This window comes from Bubalus bubalis, chromosome 16, assembly GCF_019923935.1.
Source record: "Bubalus bubalis isolate 160015118507 breed Murrah chromosome 16, NDDB_SH_1, whole genome shotgun sequence".
NCBI classification, from domain to species: Eukaryota; Metazoa; Chordata; class Mammalia; order Artiodactyla; family Bovidae; genus Bubalus; species Bubalus bubalis.
Window position 1 is genome coordinate 69,263,932 of NC_059172.1, and position 24,828 is coordinate 69,288,759.

At 37.7% G+C, this 24,828-nt stretch overlaps 1 protein-coding gene across 3 annotated transcripts in view; it reads right to left on the minus strand.

The window, feature by feature from the left end:
• Window positions 1–321: 321 nt before the first annotated feature.
• CWF19L2 (CWF19 like cell cycle control factor 2) overlaps window positions 322–24,828 on the minus strand; it is a 141,538-nt gene continuing 117,031 nt past the window's right edge. For all 3 annotated transcript variants that reach the window (XM_025266959.3, XM_025266958.3, XM_025266960.3), the window contains 3 exons: window positions 22,092–22,172; window positions 4,009–4,110; window positions 322–1,007 (listed from right to left, as the gene is read on the minus strand). In XM_025266959.3, the coding sequence (XP_025122744.3) occupies window positions 864–1,007; window positions 4,009–4,110; window positions 22,092–22,172 (327 nt within the window). In that variant the 3' untranslated portion in view covers window positions 322–863. The remainder of the gene's footprint in view (window positions 1,008–4,008; window positions 4,111–22,091; window positions 22,173–24,828) is intronic.

Genomic DNA, 24,828 nt, shown 5'->3' on the forward strand with positions numbered 1-24,828 from the left:
ACTCTTGGAGATGATGGCCATGTCTTATACTTATCAGTTTTTTCTCTTCATACCAAGTGTAAGCATAAAAGAATATGAAGAACCTTAGATCAAATGGGACAACAGAATGTGCTCCTGCCACTTAAAAATACACACATTACTTATTACTTAATATTTTGTAATAATCAATACAACCCCAAAATGATGACTTGGCTAAAATTTTTAACTTTCACAGACACCCCAAATGACTATAAACTGTGATTTCTGGAAAGTACATGTAAAACCACCAAAATTCAAACACACTATTTAAAACTGCAGAAATAAAAACAAATTACAAATATATTATATAATTCATTTAATTATTTATTATTGGGGGCATTCTTTTTTCCTTTAATAAAAAGAATAGCAATGATATATATGGTATTGGAAGAAAATTAAGAGCTTCTATAAAACACTGTGAAAAGAAATTTCAATTATCACTAAATATGCCAAGTTTTAGTTTAAATGCAAAAGAAGCTAGTCAGTAGACTTAACAAACTCTAAGTAGAGCCATTTCCCTTTGAACCAATGATTTGCAATACTTCCTAGATAATTCTTCAGAAAAGTCTTTCTACAGATTAACTAAACAGTTTAGAACATGAAGACACAGGTACAGAACAGAACATGAACAGGTCACCCAATATAACTGGTCTCCATGGTTACTACAATGCAGTCCACAGGAGCAGGTGGTGAAGGAAACCAATACAATTCAGTGATGTAGAGTTGTCAGAAACCTAGATCATGACACTCTTTTTCTATTACCTGATGGTTAGTTGTTTAGCTAGATGCAATGGAAATAAAACTGAAAGAAATCCAAAAAGGAAATAAAAAATGAAAGCTTTGCCTCAACATTTTTTACTTCCGGTGAAGTCAAATGGTTTCCACCACTGAGCAAACTGCAGTGCTTTCTTCCTCTGATCTTCAAAGCTTTCTCGCATCCCTTTTCTCCAAACTCTTGGTTCTATATCCAGCATGCCACCAATGATTTCCTTTTAAAGAATGAGAAAAATACAAACACATACATGTATGAAGATTGAAAAACAGGAATCAAGCTATTCCTGTTTATTCTGTTACTAAATATAATATTAAGTCCTTCTCTGCAAGGATGCTTAAATTTTATATAAATATTAGTTTCAAGTTAAAAAAAAAAAAAAACAACTTATTTTCATTTAATTCTAACTATGTAAACCCTGTGATTCCAAGGGTCCTTAGTTGTGTCTCCTGTCAAACAATTTGTCTATTTTGTTGCTTCTTAGTACATCTATCAGACAGCAGCAAAGGGGAAGAAGAGAGAATGAAATTTAATTAGTTTGGTCCTTATTAGCTGCTCTGGTAAGAAAGTCTGAAGAAAAAGTTGACCAACATGTAGCAATTATAAACTTGATGGTTCAACTACGGTTTAATCTTCGGCTAATATTCTATTATCCAATATATTTAAAAGCCAGTTTCTTCTATTAGCTGGAGATCTTTTTTTTTTTCCAGGAAATGAAATCATATTTTAGTACCAATCCATGTAAACCAATAATTAAAAATTATAATCACCTTCATTTAAAAAGCCATATTCCCATGGTCTGCTTATTATTCTAGGTAATTTCTTTCATGATTGTCTTCCTGTTCCTATGATATCAGCTATAGAGATTAATTAAATTTATGAGAGTGAGTGGGCTTCTCTGGTGGTTCAGTGGCAAAGAACCTTCCTGCCAATGCAGGTGATGCTGGTTTGATCCCTGGGTCACGAAGATCCCCTGGAGAAGTAAACAGAACTCACTCCAGTATTCTTGCCTGGGAAATCCCATGGACAGAAGAGTCTGGCAGGCTACAGTCCATGGGGTCACAAAAGAGTTGGACATGACTTAGTGACTGAGGACAGATGCATGATAGTGAGTATCCATATACAGAAAGATATGGGGGAGATTTATAATGCTTCAAGGAAGAGAAGTATGGTAATACAGGAAAACTCTGGGCTAGAGGTAGAATTCTGCATATTCAGTCTAGGTCTACAGGACTGTTAAAACCTTGGATGTAATTGCTCTAAGACATAGGTTCTTCTTAACAAATACTCTATTAATGAAGGGACCTACTATATACAAGCAACGGCCAAATACTGTAGGTGATACAGAAATAACTAACATACATTTCTCTGTCTTCAGAAAACTCAGAATGCAGAGCTGTGGTGGGAGCCACAATAATAACCCAACTACATAAAGGACTGTCTTATAAAGCAGAATAAGGTAAATGCCAAAGTAGACTATATAGAGACTCAAAAAGAAAGGAGATTCTATTTGCTGGATATATCAAGAAAAGCTTCATGGAAAAGGAAATCTCTTCGTTGGGTAAAGGAAGTAAAGGGGCCAAGAGAGACATAGTGTAAAAAGAGGACAAATTTAATGCAAGAGTTTCTTAGCCTCAGCCAATCACTAGCCATGTAGTTTAAGAAAGCCTAGCTTTATTGACCTAAATTTTTCTAAAATTTGACCTAAAATTTTCTATAAAACATCAAGTTTTGTCTCATGTGTACCATTAAGGCACACATACTACAAGGATTGATTCTTGTTCTGTTACTGAAGCAGATATTAATGTAAAGAGACCAGTCCTTCTTGCTGTCTAAACAACTGCAGGCTGAAGGGAGTTTGTGCGTACATAGGCTTTTTCTTGGAAAGATATTTAGAGGAAAATGGATTAGCGCTGTAACGCTAACTAAAGAAGTTTTCAACACTAAAACAGTATCATATAAATCATAACATGTGCATAATATTTGAAGGAGGACAATCTCCCAATTAAACTTATGCAAGTTAAAAACTAGATATTTACTTCATTTTTACTAGAATCATTTTTTTAAATAAAAGCAGAGTCATAAAATTTCTGAGTTATAAAACTCTACTGAAATTTAACAATGTTTTTCAGAGTAATGAAAACTAATTTCTTTCTAGTTAACTCTGGGAAAGATATTCTCTCAGACAAGTTTCTAAAACTTATTTCAACAGTTCATAGGTGAACGTGATTTGGAGTCTCTCGTTAGCCTTTAAGGACAATAGAATAAAAAATTATGAGTCCAAACTGCTCACAGGTCCCTAATCATTGTAGAAAATGATCTGACACAGGGGATGAAAGTGGGTAGGAAGAACAGGGAACCACAGACAAAGTTCATCTAGGCTCCTCTAATTTAGAGAGAAAGGCCTGACTTACACTAGATTGAAAGGTCACTTTCTTGAGCTGTTATTGCCCAAACTTCTTTTGATTGCTCCCATGGCTACATTAATTTCATTCTAGGCCCTGATACTAACTTACATACTTCCCAGATATTCAATAGAACTTAAATTTAAGGACTACACCCCTAGAAGACAATCTGTAGTAATGGAAAGAATGCACTAGCAACTGAAAGATCTACACTCTAGTATCTGACCAGAAACTGTGTGAAATGAGTGCTATATTCTTCTAGGACCGTATGGTACTTAGTTATAAATGAATATGTGAGATCATTTGTTTTCTAGTTCAACCAAGAGCTTATGCACCCCTTGGTTCTGTCACTTACTAGCACATGATCCTGGGGAAGTTATATTGGTTTCAACATCTATAAAATGTAGATTGGTTTCAACATCTATAAAATGAAAGTATAAAATGTCTACATGATAGTGTTATTATGAGCATTAAATGAGTGCTAAGAACATTACCAGGCTCACTGTAAATCCTCAATGAATAGGTTATCATCATTATCAATTATCATTCTCAGCACAAGCCTGGCTGTCTCCACAGGAAAACACTACAGTCACCGCTGACACTGTCAACAAACCGTTTGGTTCCAAAGTAACATTCCTGACTGTTATAAATATCCTGGTATATATTTCTTAATAGCTTCTGGGTACTCCCTCTGAAAACTGGGTTTTACGACAGTCACCAACTTCACTGTACATTGTGCCCAAAGTTATTTCCCTTCAAAAGCAATGTTACAAAATGGCTAAATTCTGAAATTTTACCAATCTGTGAGCATACCTTTCCAAAGTAATGTGGGAATTTGTGCTGATCTTCAATGACATGGGCAAACCCTCCCTGGAGGCCAAAATCCACAGAGAAGTAAGGTAAGCCTTTGGGTACCTAAAAAACAGATAAATCACACTTGAAAACAGCATGAAATCAGGAAGTTATGCTTAATCCCTCTTCCTAATTAAGTATTCCTCAAGACAAACGTATACAATGAATTTCCAATTATAAAAATACTTCAAAAAATAACCTAACATCTTAACTAAAACATTTCATTTTGTTGACTTTCGGTTGGATAGTGCTTGATAATATCCAGCAATTATAATCAGAAGCAATTATTTTTTGTCTTTGGGAAAAACAGCAAAGAAAAAGGCACTTTAAAAATATTTAACAACACAATAATTTTCTTTAGACTATGCAAATACAGATTAAGGATATGCTTTCTTGTATTTTTTCTCACAGTGCAGAAAAGGAACTGGGGCTTAGTCATATACTCAGAGCTTTGTTTATAATATCCTTGAACTTTTATTACTACTTATTGATCAAAGATAAATACAAACAATCATAGCTTTTTTATTAACTGGTAAGGTGGTATAGTAATATTTAGTTTATCAATCTCATTTTAAAATATTTCCAGTATTAACTTTTATCTTTCCCTACCTTTTTTCCCTCCCTCTTACTAAACACACTCAAAGACACACATGAACACACACATACACACATGTGTGCAGGCATGAAGTATTTCAGACACTATCTTGATTGGAAAAGGTCATAATTTCTAGCTTTATATTAAGTAGATCTTCTGTCCTTGCAAGTTTTTCCTCCAAGCCCTAATTCTGTTACTAGAAAGTATTCAAACTGGTCAATTTAAAGTAATATTGGGCACTTCCCTGGTGGTCCAGTGGCTAAGACACTGTGCTCCCAATGAAGGGGGCCTGGGGTCGAACCGTGGTTGAGGAACTAGAACCCACATGCCGAACTAAGAATTTACATGTCACAGCTAAAGATCTGGCATGGCACTAAGACCCAGCACAGCCAAATAAGTAAATAAATAAATTTTTTTTAAAAAGTAATATTGCAGTTGTTCAGTCACAAAGTCATGTCCAACTCTTTGCGACCCCATGGACTGCAGCATGCAGGCTTCCCTGTCCTTCACTATCTCCCAGAGTTCGCTCAAATTCATGTCCAGTGAGTTGGTGATGTTATCTAACCGTCACATCCTCTGCCACCCCCTTCTCCTGCCTTCAATCTTTCCCAGCATCAAGGTCTTTCCAAATGAGTTGGCTCTTCACATCAGCTGGGCAAAGTATTGGAGCTTCAGCATCAGTCCTTCCAATGAATATTCAAGGTTGATTTCCTTTAGGACTGACTGGTTTGATCTCCTTGTAGCCCAAGGACATCATGTCTTCTCCAGCATCACAATTTCAAAGCATCAATTCCTCTGCACTCAGCCTTCTTTATGGTCCAAGTCTCAAATCCATACCTGACTATTGGAAAAACCACAGGTTTGACAATATGGAACTCTGTCAGCAAAATGATGTCTCTGCTTTTTAATATGTTGTCTCAGATTGTCATAGCTTTCCTTAAAGGAACAAGCGTCTTTTAATTTCATGGCTGCAGTCACCATCCACAGTGATTAATCTCTCTCCCTTAATCCCCTCATAAAGTTGCATCTGCTAATTTTGGCAGTGAATTATATTTGTTGTCATTCAGTTACTCAGTCACGGCCAACTTTTTGTGATCCCATGGATGCAACATGTCAGGCTTTCCTATTCTTCACCATCTCCCAGAGCTTGCTCAAACTCATGTCCATCAAGTCAGGGATGCCATCCAACAATCTCATCCTCTGTCGTCCCCTTCTCCTCCTACCTTCAATCTTTCCCTGGATCAGCATCTTTTCTAATGAGTTGGCTCTTCACATCACGTGGCCAATTTATTGGAGCTTCAGCTTCAGCATCAGTCCTTCTAATGATTATTCAGGATCAATTTCCATTCAGATTGACTGGCTTGATCTCCTTGCAGTCCAAGAGTCTTCTCCAGCACCATAGTTCAAAAGCATCAGTTCTTCAGAGATCAGCCTTCTTTATGGTTCAACTTTCACATCCATACATGACTACTGGAAAAACCATACAATTGACTGTATGGACCTTTGTTGGCAAAATAATGTCTCTGCTTTTTAATACACTGTCTAGGTTTGTCATAGTTTTTCTACCAAGGAGCGTCTCTGGATTTTGTGACTGCATTCACCATCTGCAGTGACTTTGAACACATGAAAATAAAGTCTGTCCCTGTTTCCACTGTTTCCACATCTATCTGCCATTAAGTGATGGAACTGGAGGCCATGATCTTTGTTTTTTGAATGTTGAGTTTATGCCAGCTTTTTTCCTCTCCTCTTTCACCTTCATCAAGAGGCTATTAGTTCCTCTTTGGTGTCTGCCATAAGGGTGGTGTCTACCCTAAGGGTGGTGTCTGCCCTAAGGGTGGTGTCATCTGCATATCTGAGGTTATTGATATTTCTCCTTACAATCTTGCTTCCAGTTTGTGTTTCATCTAGCCTGGCATTTCACATGATGTATTCTGCGTATAAGTTAAATAAGCAGAACGACAAGATACAGCCTTGATGTACTCCTTTCCCAATTTGGAACCAGTCTGTTGTTTCATCTTTGGTGTTAACTTTTGCTTCCTGATATCCATACAGGTTTCTCAGAAGGCAGGTAAAGTGCTCTGGTAGCCCCATCTAATTAAGAATTTTCCATCGTTTGTTGTGATCCACACAGTCAAAGGCTTTAGAATAATCAATGAAACAGAAGTAGATGTTTTTCTGGAATTCTCTTGCTTTTTTGATGATCCATCGGATGTTGGCAATTTGATCTCTGGCTCCTCTCCCTTTTCTAAGTCCAGCCTGAACATCTGAAAGCTCTCAGTTCATGTACTATGGAAGCCTGGCTTGGAGAACTTTAGTATCACTTTGATAGCATGTGAAATGAATGCAATTGTGCAATACTTTGAACATTTTTTGGCATTACTTTCTTTGGGATTGGAAATGAAAACTGACCTTTTCCAGTCCAGTGGCCACTGCTGAGTTTTCCAAATTTGCTGGCATATGACTGCAGCACTTTAACAAACAGTATCATCTTTTAGGATCTGAAATAGTTTAGCTGGCATTCTATCACCTCCACTAGCTTTGTTCACAGTGATGTTTCCTAAGGCCCACTTGACTTCACACTCCAAGATGTTTGGCTCTAGGTCAATGATTACACCATCGTGGTTATCCAGGTCATTAAGGCCTTTTTTTTGTATAGTTTTTCTGTGTATTCTTGCCACCTTACTTAAAATCTTCTAATTCTGTTAGATCCATACCATTTCTGTCTTTTATTACGCCCATCTTTGCATGGAATGTTCCCTTGGTATCTCTAATTTTCTTGAAGAGATCTCTAGTCTTTCCCATTCTATTGTTTTCTTATGTTTCTTTGCATTGTTCACTTTGGAAGGCTTTCTTATCTCTCTTTGCTAGTCTTTGGAACTCTGCATTCAGGGGGGCGTATCTTTCCTTTTCTCCTTTGCCTTTTGCTTCTCTTCTTTCCGTAGCTATTTGTAAGGCCTCCCCAGAAGGCCATTTTGTCCTTTTGAATTTCTTTTTCTTGGGATGGTTTTGATCACTGCCTCCTGTACAATATCATAAACCTCCATCCATAGTTCTTCAGACACAATCAGATCTGATCCCTTGATTATCACTTCCATTATATAATCATTGGGGATTTGATTTAGGTCATACCTTAATGGCCTAGTAGTTTTCCCTACTTTCTTCAATTTAAGTCTGTGTTCGGCAATAAGGAGTTCATTATCTGAGCCACAGTCAGCTCCTGGTCTTATTTTTTCCAACTACATAGAGCTTCTCTATCTTCTGCTGCAAAGATATAATCAATCTGATTTTGGTATTGACCCAAGAAAAAGAAATGCAAAAAAGCAAAATGGCTGTCTGAGGAGGCCTTACAAATAGCTGTGAAAAGAAGAGAAGCAAAAAGCAAAGGGGAAAAGGAAAGATATAACCATTTGAATGCAGAGTTCGAAAGAATAACAAGGAGAGATAAGAAAGCATTCCTCAGCGATCAATGCAAAGAAATAGAGGAAAACGATACAATGGGAAAGACTAGAGATCTCTTCAAGAAAATTAGAGACACCAAGGGAACATTTCATGCAAAGATGGGCTCAATAAAGGACAGAAATGGTAAGGACTTAACAGAAGCAGAAAATATTAAGAGGTGGCAAGAATACACAGAAGAACTGTATAAAAAAGATCTTCATAACCCAGATAATCACGATGGTGTGATCACTCATCTGGAGCCAGACATCCTGGAATGTGAAGTCAAATGGGAATTAGGAAGCATCACTATGAATAAAGCTAGTGGAGGTGATGGAATTCCAGTTGAGCTATTTCAAATCCTGAAAGATGATGCTGTGAAAGTGCTGCACTCAATATGCCAGCAAATTTGGAAAATTCAGCAGTGGCCACAGGACTGGAAAAGGTCAGTTTTCATTCCAATCCCAAAGAAAGGCAATGCCAAAAAATGCTCAAACTACCACACAATTGTACTCATCTCTCACACTAGTAAAGTAATGCTCAAAATTCTCCAAGCCAGGCTTCACTAAAATGTGAATCTTGAACTTGCAGATGTTCAAGTTGGTTTTAGAAAAGGCAGAGGAACCAGAGATCAAACTGCCAACATCCGCTGGATCATTGCAAAAGCAAGAGAGTTCCATAAAAACATCTATTTCTGCTTCATTGACTATGCGAAAGCCTTTGTGTGGATCACATAAACTGTGGCAAGTTCTTAAAAAGATGGGAATACCAGACCTCCTGAGCTGCCTCCTGAGACATTTGTATGCGAGTCAGGAAGCAATAGTTAGAACGGACATGGAACAACAGACTGGTTCCAAATAGGAAAAGAAGTACGTAAAGGCTGTATATTGTCACCCTGCTTATTTAACTTATATGCAGAGTACAACATGAGAAACGCTGGGCTGGAGGAAGCACAAGCTAGAATAAAGATTGCTGGGAGAAATATCAATAACCTCAGATATGCAGATGACACCATCCTTATAGCAGAAAGTGAAGAACTAAAGAGCCTCTTGATGAAAGTTAAAGAGAGAGTGAAAAAGTTGGCTTAAAACTCAACATTCAGATAACTAATATCATGGCATCCAGTCCCATCACTTCATGGCAAATGGATGGGGAAACAGTGGAAACAGTGGCTGACTTTATTTTTCTGGGCTCCAAAATCACTGCAGATGGTGATTGTAGCCATGAAATTAAAAGACATTCCTTGGAAGAAAAGTTATGACCAACATAGACAGCATATTAAAAAGCAGAGACATTACTTTGCCAACAAAGGTCCATCTAGTCAGGGCTATGGTTTTACCAGTGGTCATGTATGGATGTGAGGGTTGGACTATAAAGAAAGCTGAGCACCAAAGAATCGATGCTTTAGAACTGTGGTGTTGGAGAAGACTCTTGAGAGTCCCTTGGACTGCAAGGAGATCCAACCAGTCCATTCTAAAGGAGATCAGTCCTGGGTGTTCATTGGAAGGACTGATGTTGAAGCTGAAATTCCAATACCTTGGCCACCTGATGCGAAGAGCTGACTCATTTGAAAAGACCCTGATGCTGGGAAAGATTGAGGGCATAAGGAGACCGGGACGAAAGAGGATGAGATGGTTGGATGGTATCATCAACTTGATGGACATGGGTTTAGGCAGACTCCGGGAGTTGGTGAAGGACAGGGAGGCCTAGCGTGCTGCGGTTCATGGGGTTGCAAAGAGTCGGACACGACTGAGTGACTGAACTGAACTGAACTGATGTCCATATGTAGAACCATCTCTTGTGTTGTTGGAAGCAGGCATTTGCTATGACCAGTGCATTCTCTTGGCAAAACTCTGTTAGCCTTTGCTCTGCTTTCTTTTGTATTCAAAGACCAAACTTGCCTGTTACTCCAGGTTTCTCTTGACTTCCTACATTTGCATTCCAGTCCCCTATGATGAAAAGCACATCTCTTTTTTAGTGTTAGTTCTAGAAGGTCTTATAGTTCTTCATAGTACCTTTCAACTTCAGCTTCTTTGGCATTAGTGGTTGGGGCATAGACTTGGATTACTGTGATACTGATTGAATGGTTTGCCTTGGAAACGAACAGAAACCATTTTGTCATTTTTGAGATTGCACTGAATTACTGCATTTCAGACTGTTTTGTTGACTCTGAGGGCTACTCCCTTTCCTCTAAGGGATTCTTGCCCACAGTGGTAGATATAATGGTCATCTGAATTAAATTTGACTACTGCTGTCCACTTTAGTTCACTGATTCCTAAAATGTCGATGTTCACTCTTGCCATCTTCTGTTTGACCACTTCCAATTTACCTTGATTCATGGACCTAACATTGCAGGTTCCTATGCAATATTCTTAAAAGCATCAGACATTACTTTCACCACCAAACATATCCATAACTGGGTGCTATTTCTGCTTTGGCTCAGCCTCTTCATTCCTTTTGGAGGTATTGCTCTGCTCTTCTCCAGGAGCATATTGGACACCACCAACCTGGGGAGTTCATCTTTCAGTGCCATATCTTTTTGCCTTTTCATACTGTCATGGGGTTCTCAAGGCAAGAATGCTGCAGTGGTTTGCCATTCCCTTCTCTGATGGACCATGTTTTGTCAGAACTCTCCACCATGACCCGTCCATCTGGGGTGGCCCTACATGGCATGATTCAGTTTCACTGAATTACATATTTATATTTAATTATACATATTTTGTATTGTGCCCTCCAGAAGGCATGCCTTGGGAAGAGATAGTGTATGTGATAGGGTGGAAGAAGAGTGGTCATCTTGAAATAGTATAAAGCAATTAAAACTGGGGCCTATAAAGAGTTGTATAGGTTATAGGAAAAGTGTAAGTTAAAAAATCAGTTTACAAAATAATATATAACATACAATGCAGAGAAATGGTTACTACTCGTGCTTTTTAAAAAATATTTTCACATTTTTAAAGTAAAATTTAAAACACATATGACATAGTTAGCCAAAAAAAAAAATAGATAGACAAGACTCTAATCACAGTTCTGTTACTTATAACTATAACTTTAGGCAAGTTATTTAAGATCTGTGAGTCTTAACAATAAATATGAAGAGCTCAGAAGTCTGCTGTGAGCATCAAATAGAAAAATGCATATTAAGTACACAGACTAATGTTTGGCAAAGAGAATATTATTCAAATATTATTTTCATTTCCATCTCCTACTAACAATGCTTTCTGCAAATCTAGTAGTCAAAAAAGAATGGAAGCCTCCATTATACTACTTTCTGCCATCTGAAACAGATCAATGTATGAACATGAATATGAATGGCTAAAATTATATTGAAGACTACATGGATAAAGAACAGTACTCTCCAGGAAGAGATCTTGAAGAATCAACTTATGATAACAGTGCCCATGTTTTTTGTTGGTATGATACTGTATTTTGCAGAAAAATGGCTTCCTAAATATGTCGATGCTCTTATTCCCTATTTGCCATAAATAAATTACATTATAAGGCAAAAGGGGCTTTGCAGATATGATTAAGTTAGGGATCTTGAAATGGAAAGATTATCCCAGGTTATACAGGATATGACAGAAAGGTCAGAGTCAGAGAAAGACTGGAAGATCCTATACTGGTTGGCTCTGAAAGAACCACAAGCCATGGAATGCAGGTGACTTCCAGAAACTGAAAATGGCAAGGAAATGGATTCTCCCTAAGAGCCTCAAAAAAAAGCAGGCCTGCTAACATCTTGATTTTAAACCCATTTCATATTTGTGACTTCCAAAATTATGAGATAATAAATGTGTTATTTTTAAAGCACTAAATTTGTGGTAATTTGTATATACACAGTAAAGCTCAACAATTTCCAAGATGAACACACTGTCACAAGCAACTCTTCTCTCATTGAAGGATGCAAAAGGTACAACCTACACTCTTGCTAGAAGAGTTATTAGTCAGTAGGCACTGCAAAGGCTCCATTATCAAAGTACATGTACATTTAGTACTCCCCTTTTCCTGCCCAGACCAGCAGGAGTGAAAGAAGTTGGAACTTTGGTACCACCCATGAAGAGTACTGACAGAATTACAGCAAAAAAATTTATTGATCATAGAAAAACAGTAGTATTTGTTTTCCCCTTTAAACATTCCAGTCTTTAATCCTGACTTTCTATAACTGTCCTCATATGTAAAGATCCCAGGGTAAACTCAAATTTTCCTTGAGGTGGACTTTGCTTAGTTTTGAAAATCAAACCCAAAATGTCTTACATGTTTTTCAACTGCTACAGTTATCACAGAATTAAATTTCAATATCCTAATAAAAAGTTGAGAAGAATTCATGTGACCTTTCTATAAACTGTCTTGAGAATTAAAAAAAAAAATCTTGTGAAAAAAGATCACTTTCTTGATAACTTGCGTGAACATCACGCAACCCCTCTGCAATTAACATTCAGATATCTTTCCCTTGCATATTTTCATGAACTTCACACTACACTGAAAATAAATTAAAAAACCTAGAGAAAGTAGACAAAATAGACATTAAGAAAAAATTTATACTCACACAAATAAAAACATAAATGAACAGAGAGTTAGAATGAATTATAAATAGGCAAATCTGTACTAACAGCTAAGAATCTACTATGGGAAAAAAATCACCACCCCCAACACACATACAAAATACTTCATGAACTAAGGAGATAGGATAGAGGGCTGCTTTTTTTCTGGACGTAGAGTTTTTTTAAAAGAAGCATAATGAGATTTCTTCGGAATTAACATAAAGTTAAAATAGATCAAGATTGTTCACTTCATGCTCAGAAACATTATCATGTTAAAAAGACACTGGAAAGCTTAACTTTGTAAAAAGTGACCTGCTTTGAAATTATTCTTAGACTCAAGTTCTTGTCACAATTCCATCCACATAATTATTAAATCCTAAAGCTAAGAGGGACTTCAAGAGGTCATCTAGTTCATTCCCAAGCTGCTCTGACTTGGATAAACAGTCTCAGATAAAACACTATGTGGCGATTTAGAAAAGAAACCACTTCAAAGTTAAATATGTAATAACCATTGCAAGAAGAATTTGTATGTGTTTCTTATTGGTTAAGTGAAAATATTAACCGTCCAGGAACTTATTTCAGCTATATATTCAGATTAAAATAAATAAACTTTCAGTAGATACTAGATTGTTGTTGTTGTTCAGTCGCTAAGTCATGTCCTATTCTTTGAGACCCCATGGACTGCAGCAGGCCAGGCTTCCCTGTCCTTCACTGTCTCCTGAAGTTTGAACAAACTCATGTCCATTGAGTTGGTGATGCCATCCAACCATCTCATCCTCTGCCGCCCCCTTCTCCTGCCCTCAATCTTTCCCAGCATCAGGGTATTTTCCAATGAGTCGCCTCTTCGCATCAGGTAGCCAAAGGTCTGGAGCTTCAGCATCAGTTCTTCCAATGAATATTCAGGGTTGATTTGCTTTAGGATTGATTGGTTTGATCTCCTTGCTGTCTGAGGGATTCTCAAGTCTTCTGCAGCACCACAATTCAAAAGCATCAATTCTTCAGCACTCAGCCTTCTTTATGGTACAACTCTCACATCTGTACACGATTACTGGAAAAACCACAGTTATGACTATAGCGACCTTTGTTTGCAAAGTGATGTCTCTGCTTTTTTTATACACTGTCTAGATGGGTCACAGCTTTTCTTTCAAGGAGCAAGCACCTTTTCATTTCGTGGCTGCAGTCAACATCCACAGTGATTTTGGAGCAGAAGAAAAGAAAATCTGTCACTATTTCCATTGTTTCCCCATCTATGTGCCATGAAGCAATGGGATCAGAAGCCATGATCTTCATTTTTTGAATGTTGAGTTTTATGCCAGCTCCTTCACTCTCTTCTTTCACCTTTACCAAGAGGCTCTTTAGTTTCTCTTCTCTTTCTGCCATTAGAGAGGTATCATCTGCATATCTGAGGCTGTTGATATTTCTCCTGGAAATCTTGATTCCAGCTTGTGATTCATCCAGACTGGCATTTTGCATAATGTACTCTGCTTAGAAGTTAAATAAGCAGGGTGACAGTATATAGTCTTGATGCATACCTTTTGCAATTTTGAACCAGTTTGTTGTTCCAAGTCAGGTTGTAACTGTTGCTTCTTGACCTGCATACAGGTTTCTCAGGAGGCAGGTAAGGTGGCCTGGTATTCCCATGTCCTTTAGAATGTTCCATAGTTTGTTGTGATCCACACAGTTAAAGCCTCTTCTTTCTTTCTGGAGCTATTTCTCTGCTCTCTCCCAGTAGCTTATCAGGCACCTTCCAGTCTGGGGGATTCATCTCTTGGTGTCATAGCTTTTTGCCTTTTCATACTGTTCATGGGCGTCTTGAGGCAAGAATACTGGAGTGGTTTGCCAGTATTGCCTCTTCCCTAGAGGTACTAGATGGCTTACCAATAAAATACTGCATATATAGTAGTTATCATGGAGTTCATATATGTTGACTTTTATCTATCAATATATATACTTGTTTTAAACTGATTTTAAGTTCAAAGACATTCTAAAAGATCTATTATTTTTGATTCCCCCTACATGTTTTCTATTTTTGATATCATATTTTACATCTTTATGCCTATCCCTTAACTGTTTACTTTAGTTATACTTAATTTTATCATTTTTGTGTTTTAACTTTTCTAATAATTCAGTTTAAAAAAAACTTATTTGGCTGCATTGGGTCTTAGCTGTGGTATGCAGGATCTTTGCTGCCATGCACCCAAGGGCTCTCCAGTTGCGGCATATGGGATTTGTCACCCCATAGCATGTGGGATCTTTGTTCCCTGACCAGGGTCGAACTTGCATCTGAAGGTGAATTCTTAACCACTGGACCATCAAGGAAGTCCCTCTATAGTTCTTTTGATATATATTTTTTTAACCTTCTTATTTTATACTGGGATATAGCTTATTAACAATGTTGTGATAATTTCAGATGAACAGCAAAGGGACTCAGCCATACATATACATGTATCCATTCTTCCCCAAACTCCCCTCCCATCCAGGTTGTCAGATAACACTGAGCAGAGTTCCATGTGCTATACAGTAGGTATCTGTTGCTTATCCATTTTATTTTATTTTATTTTTGCTTATCCATTTTAAATACAACAGTGTGAACACATCCATCTGAAACTCCCTAACTATCCCATCCCCCTGGCAACCATAAATATGTTCTCTAAGTCTGTGAGTCTCTTTCTATTTTGTAAGGAAGTTCTTTTGCATCATTTCTTTTAGATTCCACATATAAGGGATGTCATACAATATTTCTCCTTCTCTACCTAACTTACTTCACTCAGTCTGACACTCTCTAGAGTAGGAGGGTTCCTGTCTCGCCACATCTTCTCCAGCATTTATTTTTGATGATAGCCATACTGCCTGGTATCATTTCTTTACTATTATTTAACTTCTCTATGGCTGTTTCTTAAGCTATAAGATAGGGGAAAAGAGTTGGGTAGTTCAAGAAATAAACATATAAATGGCCTGGAGCTACTAAGCACTTAATAAATGTTTGCTCTAAGCCTATCGTGGTAGGTGTTTTAGATAGATATATATATCTCCTCTTTTGTGAAATGTTTTATCAAGTCCTTAGTCCATTCATTAGGTAAGTTTTAAGGGGCTTTTTTATCAATACTTACAAGTTTTTTAAATATTAACAATATTAACCTCTGTCTTATCTGCCCCAGTCAGTGAAAGAGAAGAGATTTAACATGAAATCAATGACATCTGCTAACTTTGTGGGTTCTTCTCATCTAAGTTTAAAAGGTATCCTTCTTTCAGAAGTCTAGCCAAAAATACAATTCTATTGTGTTCTAAATTATTGTTAAAACCTAATTCTAATTTTGTTGTATACTCTGAAGCCTTGACTTTAGCAGGGAGCAACAGGAGGGGGTAGATGTTAGCTGTGTGTTTTTGTCATATATGGCCTTTATTATTTTGAGGTATGTTCCCTCTATGCCCACCTTCTGGAGAAATTTATCATAAATGGGTGCCAAATTTTATCAAAAGCTTTTTCTGCCATCTATTGAGATGATCACATGGTTTTTATTTTCAATTTGTTAATGTGGTATATCACATTGATTGATTTATGAATACTGAAACATTCTTGGAATTCTGGGTTAAATCTCACTTGATCATGGTATATGATCTTTTTAATGTATTGCTGGATTCAGTCTGCTATTATTTATTGAGGATTTTTTCATCTATGTTCATCAGTGATACTGAACTCTAATCTTTTTTGTGATATCTCTGTCTGGTTTTAGTATCAGGTTGATGCTGGACTCATAGAATGAGTTTAGAAGCGTTCCTTCCTCTGCAATTTTTTGGAATAGTTTCAGAAGGATAAATGTTCGGTAGAATTCAGCTGTAAAGCCATCTGGTTCTAGATTTTTGTTTGCTGGAAATTTTTAAATTACTGACTCAATTTCAGTACTCGTAATTCATCCATTCATCTTTTCTATTTGTGCTTGGCTCAGTTTTGGAAGATTATACCTTCAAAAGATCCCAAATAGCCAAAACAATCTTGAGAAAGAAGAACAAAGCTGGAAGAATTATGCTCCCTGACTTCAGACCATACTCTTTAATACAAAGCTATACCCATCAGAACAGTTTGATACTGGCATTGAAAACAGACACAGATCAATGGAACAGACTAGACAGCCCAGAAATAAACTCACACACCTACGGTCACCAAAAAGAACCAAGAATATACAATGAAGAAAAGACAGTCTCTTCAATAAACAGTGCTGGGAAAACTAGACAGATACATGTAAAGAAGTGAAATTAGAACATTCTCTAACACCATACAAAAAATAAAAGTCAAAATGGATTAAAGATCTAAAGTTAAGGCCAGATACTATAAAATGCCTACAGGAAAATAGAGAACATTCAGTGACATGAATCACAGCAAAAGTTTTTGTATCCATCTCCTGGAGTATATTAAATAAAAGCAAAAGTAAACAAATGGGACCTAAGTAAATTTAAAAGCTTTTGCACAGCAAAGGAAATTATCAACAAAATTTAAAGACAACCTACTAAATGGGAGAAAATTTTTGCAAATTATATGACCAATAAGGGGTTAATCCAACATATATAAACAGTCAATACAACTCAAAATAAAAACAAACAAACAAACGACCTAACTAAAAAGGGGATAAAAAAACTGAATACACATTTTACCAAGGAGGAAATGAAGATGGCCACAGGCATATGAAAAGATGCTCAAAATCTCTAATCATCAGGAAAATGCTAATCAAAACCAAAACCACAATGAGATATCACCTCACACCTTTATGGCTACTGCTAAAAATAAAACAAATAACAAAGTCGGCAAGGATATGAAGAAAAGAGAACACTAAAATGCTATTGGTGGGAATGTAAATTGGTGTAGCCACTGGGCAAAACAGTGCAGAGGTTTATTAAAAAACTCAATATACAGCTACCATGTAACTCAGCAATTCCTCTCCTGGGTATATATATCTGAAAAAAACAAAAACACTAATTTGAAAAGGTATAGAATGCATAGAATGTTTATGCTGTTGTTCAGTTGCCAAGTCATGTCCAACTCTTCATAATCCCATGGACTGCAGCACTCCAGGCCTCCCTGTCCCTCATCATCTCCCAGAGTTTGCCCAAGTTCATGTCCATTGACTTGGTGATGCCATCCAACCATCTCATCCTCTGTTGCCCTCTTCTCTTTCTGCCTTCAATCTTTCCCAGCATCAGGGTCTTTTCCAACGACTCAGCTCTTTGTATCAGATGGCCAAAGTACTGAAACTTCACAGGATCACCATCAGTCCTTTCAATGAATATTCAGGGTTAATATCCTTCAAGATTGACTGGTTTGATCTCCTTGCTGTCAATGGGACTCTCAAGAGTTTTCTCCAGCACCACAGTTCAAAAGCATCAATTATTCAATTTTTTATCATCCAATTCTCACGTCTGTATATGATTACCGGAAAGACCACAACCTTGACTATACAGACCATGATGGCAAAATGATGTCTTTGCTTTTTAATACACTGTCTAGGTTTGTCATGGGCCTTCCTGGTGGGTCAGCAGTAAAGAATCTGCCTGCAAGGCAGGAGATGCAGGTTTGATCCCTGGGTGAGGAAGATCTCCTGGAGGAGGGCATGGCAACCCACTCCACTGTTCTTGCCTGGAGAATGCCAATGACAAAGGAGCCTGGTGAGCTATGGTCCACTGGGTCACAAAAAGTCAGACACAACTGAAGCGACTGAGCACTGTTTGTCATAGCTTTCCTTCCAAGAAGCAATCGTCTTCTAATTCCATGACTGCAGTCACCATACACAGGGATGTTAGAGCCCAATAAGAGGAAATCTTTCACTGCTTCCACCTTTTCCCCTTCAATTTGCAATGAAGAGATGGGACCAAATGCCATTTTAGTTATTTTAATATTGAGTTTTAAGCCGGCTTTTCCACTCTCTTCTTTCACCCTCATCAAGAAGCTCTTTAGTTCAACCTCACTTTCTGCCAGTATAGTAGTATCATCTGCATATCTGAGGTTGTTGATATTTCTCCTGGTAACCTTGATTCCAGCTTGTAAATCATCGAGCCCAGCATTTCGCATGATGTACTAAGCTAAACACATCATGTATAAGCTAAATAAACAGGGTGACAATACACAGCCTCGTTGTGCTTCTTTCTCAATTTTGAACCAGTCCATTGTTCCATATAAGGTCCTAACTGTTGCTTTTTGACCTTCATACAGGTTTCGCAGGAGACAAGTAAGACGATCTGGTATTCCCATCTCTTTAAGAATTTTCCACAGTTTGTTATGATCCACACAGTCAAAGTCTTTAGCATAGTTAATAAGATAGAAGTAGATGTTTTGCTGGAAATCCCTTGCTTTCTCTATGATCCAGTGAAAGTTGGCAATTTCATCTCTGGTTCCTCTGCCTTTTCTCAACCCAATTTGTACACCTTGGAAGTTCTTGTTTCATGTAATGCTGAAGCCTAGCCTGAAGGATTTTGAGCATAACTTTACTAGCATGGAAAGTGAACCTTACTAGCATGGAAAGTGACTGCAAGTGTCCAGTAGTTTGAACATTCTTTAGCACTGCCCTTCTTGGGAACTGGGATGAAGACTGACCTTTTCCAGTCCAGTGGCCACTGCCGCTGCTACTGCTAAGTCGCTTCAGTTGTGTCCGACTCTATGCGACCCCAGAGACGACAGCCCACGAGGTTCCCCCATCCCTGGGATTCCCCAGGCAAGAACACTGGATTGGGTTGCCATTTCCTTCTCCAATGCATGAAAGTGAAAACCAAAAGGGAAGTCGCTCAGTCGTGTCCAACTCTTAGCGACCCCATGGACTGCAGCCTAACAGGCTCCTCCATCCATGGGATTTTCCAGGCAAGAGTACTGGAGTGGGGTGCCATTGCCTAGGTTTTCCAAATTTGCTGACAATTGAGTGCAGCACTTTAACAGCATCATCTTTTAGGATTTTAAACAGCTCGGCTGGAATTCCATCACCTCCAGTAGCTTTATTGGCAGCAGTGCTTCCTAATGCCCTTTTGACTTCACACTCCAGGATGTCTGGCTCTAGGTGAGTGATCACACCATTGTGGTTATCCGGGTCATTAAGATCTTTTGTGTAGAGTTCTTCTGTTTGTTCTTGACATCTCTTCTTGATCTCTTCTGCTTCTGTTAGGTCTTCACCGTTTCTGTCCTTTACTGTGCCCATATTTACATGAAATATTCCTTTGATATTTCCAATTTTCTTGAAGAGATCTCTAGTCTCCTTCAGGGTCACTGCCTTGTCATGTTGAAGGGGCTTGTGTAACTCTATGAAGCTATGAACCATGCCATGCAGGGCCACTCAAGACGGACAGTTTCCACTGGAGAGTTCTGACATAATGTGGTCCACTGGAGGAAGGCACGGCAAACCACCCCAGTATTCTTGCTATAAGAACCCCATGAATTGCATAAAAAGCCAAATGTTCATCAGTTCAGTTCAGTCGCTCAGTTGTGTCTGACTCTTTGCAACCACATGGATTGCAACATGCCAGGCTTCCCTGTCCATCACCAACTCCGGGAGGTTGCTCAAACTCATGTCCATCAAGTTGGTGATGCCATCCAACCATCTCATCCTCTGTCATCCCCTTCTCCTTCTGCCTTCAATCTTCCCTAGCTTCAGGGTCTTTTCCAATGGTCAGTTCTTCACATCAGATGGCCAAAGTATTGGAGTTTCTGTTTCAGCATCAGTCCTTCCAATGACTATTCAGGACTGATTTCCCTTAGGATTGACTGGTTGGAAAATGTTCATAGAAACATTATTTACAATAGCCAAGATATGAAAGCATCTTAAGTGTCCATCAACAGATGAATGGATAAAGATGTTAAAAAGAACAGAATTTTGCTATCTGCAGCAACATGGATGGACTTGGATGGCATTAGGCATTATGCGAATTGAAATAAGGCAGAGAATGACAAATACTATATGATATCACTTATACATGGAATCTAAAAAATACAACAAACTAATGAATAAAGGGGAAAAGAAGCAGACATATAGATACAGAGAACAAACTGGTGGTTACCAGTACCAATGAGCAGGGGTGATATGGGGTGGGGGAGTTGAAGGTACAAACTATCATGTGTAAGACAGGCTGAAGGATGTATTGTATAACACAGAGAAAACAGCCAATATTTTGTAATAACTGTAAATGGAAATTAAACTTTTAAAATTGTATTAAATTTCTTTTTAATTTTTAAAAAGAGAAAAGACTTATAAATGGTTTTACTTTTGAATTAAAACTGTCTCCAATAATGCAGATTTCAATCTTTTGTCTGGGATATAATAAATGTAATATAATAAAGGTAATAAAGGATATAAAAAAGGAGATTCTATTAGTCATATGTATCAGGAGTCTGGATTTCCAAAAGAAATGTGAGAGAAATATTCTAGTGATATCTTCTATAATAAGGGTCAGCAAAATTTTAAAAACTTATAAAAAACTTTTTAAAACCTATAATAAAAGTTTTAATTTAAATAAAATAATGTGGGCATTGCAGATCATAAAATTTTTATTGTAACTCTCAATTCTGCCCTTGTAGCATGAAAGCAACCCAAAACAGTACTTATACAAGGATATATCTATGTTACTATAAAACTTCATTCGCACAAACAGGCAGCAGGCTGGATTTAGTACAAAGAATGCAGTTCCCAACTCTTGCACCAGAATATAAGCTACAAAAAAGTCTTTGCTCTGCTTCATTATGTATAAATGTACCTAGAACATTGCCTGGTAAATAGCAGGCACTCAAATATATATTCATATAATACTCTTTTCATATGAAAAAAAAAATCTATACTTCTATTATATATCTATTCCATTTAATGTATATTTCTAGAAAAGAAGGAGGTCACTACAGAAGTACTCAACTTAAGTGTTACTTCAATTTAAAACTTGACCAGAAAATCAAGATTAAACTATGAAGCATGATTAGTAAAGACTATAAAAGAAAAATGTATTCATAATCTAACTCAACCACTATTTTAAAGGAACATAACAGTGAACCTATGTATAAGCCCTCCCCGCCAAAAAAAGGAACGAGAAAGAGAGTTTTAAATTCAAAACAGGATCTTTAGGAAAGGAAAGACCAATGTTTTTCTCATTACAAATTCAGTAACAAAGAAAGCATCTTTCGTCACTTGTCCCACAGAGGCCGACAATCTCATAAGAAGAACTTTCACGGCTGAGAATCTCATAAGAATTTTCACGGCAGTTTTATGGCTGTCATAACCAATTATAAGGACTACTGCAGAGGGCCGGAAAATCAGGAATAAATATTCATATAAGCCACTAGACAAATAAGGATTTGCTAGACCAGGTAAGATGAAAATAATTTCTTCTTCATTTATAGAATTATATGTACTTCACCTTTGGTCACTGAGCCAAATGGTCTCTTTCTCAAATAAGATATGGAAATTACAAAGATTCTAACAGTAGGATTATTTCTTTTATTAAGAAAAAGTAATACTTACAGACTTTCTGATGTCTTTTGAAGACAGATCAATCAATTTCTTGTTTATAGACCATTCTTCATCAGATTCCATTATGGCTTTCTAAGAAATAGCCATTTGTTAATGAAAATATACAAGTAAATACAAAGAAATAGTTTAAAAACAAAGTAACACGGTGAATCAGCTATAGGGTATAATATACATGTTAGGTCATTACTATGAATGAATTAACCCTTTAATTTCTGTTACTTAAAATTGGAATTTCTTGATTTCATACAAGTCTGATCTTCACCCAAATTGATTCTATATTACGCATTCTATATTCCTGTACATAAAAATTCACAAATTTCCTACTCCATTCATAGCATGTGTGCATGCTTAGCCTTTCAGCTGTGTCTGACTCTTTGTGACCCCATGGACTGTAGCTTGCCAGGCTCCTCTGTCCATGAGATTATCCCAGCAAGAATACTGGAGTGCCTTCTATTTCCTCCTCCAGGGGATCTTCCCAAACCAGGGATCAAATCCATGGCTCTTTCATCTCCTGCATGGGAGGAAGATCTGTTTTTTTTGTTTTTTTGTTTTTTTTTTAATTGGAGGCTAATTACTTTACAAGAATACAAGTAAAGTAATGCAAAAAAAAAAAAAGAAATGCAAAAAAGCAAAACGGCTGTCTGAGGAGGCCTTACAAATAGCTGTGAAAAGAAGAGGAGCAAAAGGCAAAGGAGAAAAGGAAAGATATACCCATTTGAATGCAGAGTTCCAGAGAATAGCAAGGAGAGATAAGAAAGCCTTCCCCAGTGATCCCTGCAAAGAAAGAGGAAAACAATACAATGGGAAAGACTAGAGATCTCTTCAAGAAAATTAGAGACACCAAGGGAAGATTTCATGCAAAGATGAGCTCAATAAAGGACAGAAATGGTATGGACCTAACAGAAGCAGAAGATATTAAGAAGAGATGGCAAGAATACACAGAACTGTACAAAAAAGTTCTTCATGACCCAGATAACCACGATGGTATGATCACTCACCTAGAGCCAGACATTCTGGAATGCGAAGTCAAATAGGCCTTAGGAAGCATCACTACAAACAAAGCTAGTGGAGGCAATGGAATTCCAATTGAGCTATTTCAAATCCTATAAGATGATGCTGTGAAAGTGCTACACTCAATATGCCAGCAATTTTAAAAAACTCAACAGTGGCCACAGGACTGGAAAAGAATCCCAATCCCAAAGAAAGGCAATGACAAAGAATGCTCAAACTACTGCACAATTGCACTCATCTCAAACGCTAGTAAAGTAATGCTCAAAATTCTCCAAGCCAGGCTTCAACAATACATTAACTGTGAACTTCCAGATGTTTAAGAAAAGGCAGAGGAACCAGAGATCAAATTGCCAACATCAGCTGGATCATCAAAAAAGCAAGAGAGTTCCAGAAAAGCATCTATTTCTGTTTCATTGACTATGCCAAAGCCTTTAACTGTGTGGACCACCACAAACTGTGGAAAAATCTTAAAAAGATGGGGATACCAGCCCACCTGACCTGCCTCTTGAGAAATCTGTATGCAGGTCAGGAAGCAACAGTTAGAACTGGACATGGAACAACAGATTGGTTCCAAATACGAAAAGGAATACATCAAGGCTATATATTGTCACCCTGCTTATTTAACTTATATGCAGAGTACATCATGAGAAACACTGGGCTGGATGAAGCACAAGCTGATATCAAGATTGCCGGGAGAAGTATCAATAACCTCAGATATGCAGATGACACCACCCTTACAACAGAAAGCAAAGAAGAACTAAAGAGCCTCTTGATGAAGGTGAAAGAGGAGAGTGAAAAAGTTGGCTTAAAATTCAACATTCAGGAAACTAAGATCATGGCATCTGATCCCATCACTTCATGGCAAATACATGGGGAAACAATGGACAGTGACAGACTTTATTTTTTGGGCTCCAAAATCACTGCAGATGGTGACTACAGCTATGAAATTAAAAGATGCTTACTCCTTGGAAGGAAAGTTATGACCAGTCTAGACAGCATATTGAAAAGCAGAGACACTACTTTTCAAACAAAGGTCCATCTAGTCAAGGCTATGGTTTTTCCAGTAGTCATGTATGGATGTGAGAGATGGACTATAAAGAAAGCCGAGCACCAAAGAATTGATGCTTTTGAACTGTGGTGTTGGAGAAGACTCTTCGAGAGTCCCTTGGACTGCAAGGAGATCCAACCAGTCCATCCTAAAGGAAATCAGTCCTAACTATTCATTGGAAGGACTGATGCTGACGCTGAAACTCCAATACTTTGGCCACCTGATGCGAAGAACTGACTCATCTGAAAGGACCCTGATGCTCGAAAGATAGAAGGCAGGAGGATAAGGGGCTGACAGAGGATAAGATGGTTGGATGGCATCACCAACTCGATGGACATGAGTTTGAGTAAACTCCGGGAGTTGGTGATGGACAAGGAGGCCTGATGTGCTGCAGTCCATGGGGTCACAAAGAGTTGGACATGATGGAATGACTGAACTGAACTGAATTACAATATTATGGTGGTTTTTGCCATACATTGACATGAATCAGCCACAGCTGGCCATGTGTCCCCCGGTCTCAAACCCCCTTCCCGTTCCATTCCTCTGGGTTGTCCCTGTGCACCAGCTTTGAGTGCCCTATTTTATGCCTCAAACTTGGACTGGTCATCTATTTCACATATGTTAATATACATGTTTCAACTCTATTCTTTCAAATCTCCCACCCTCATG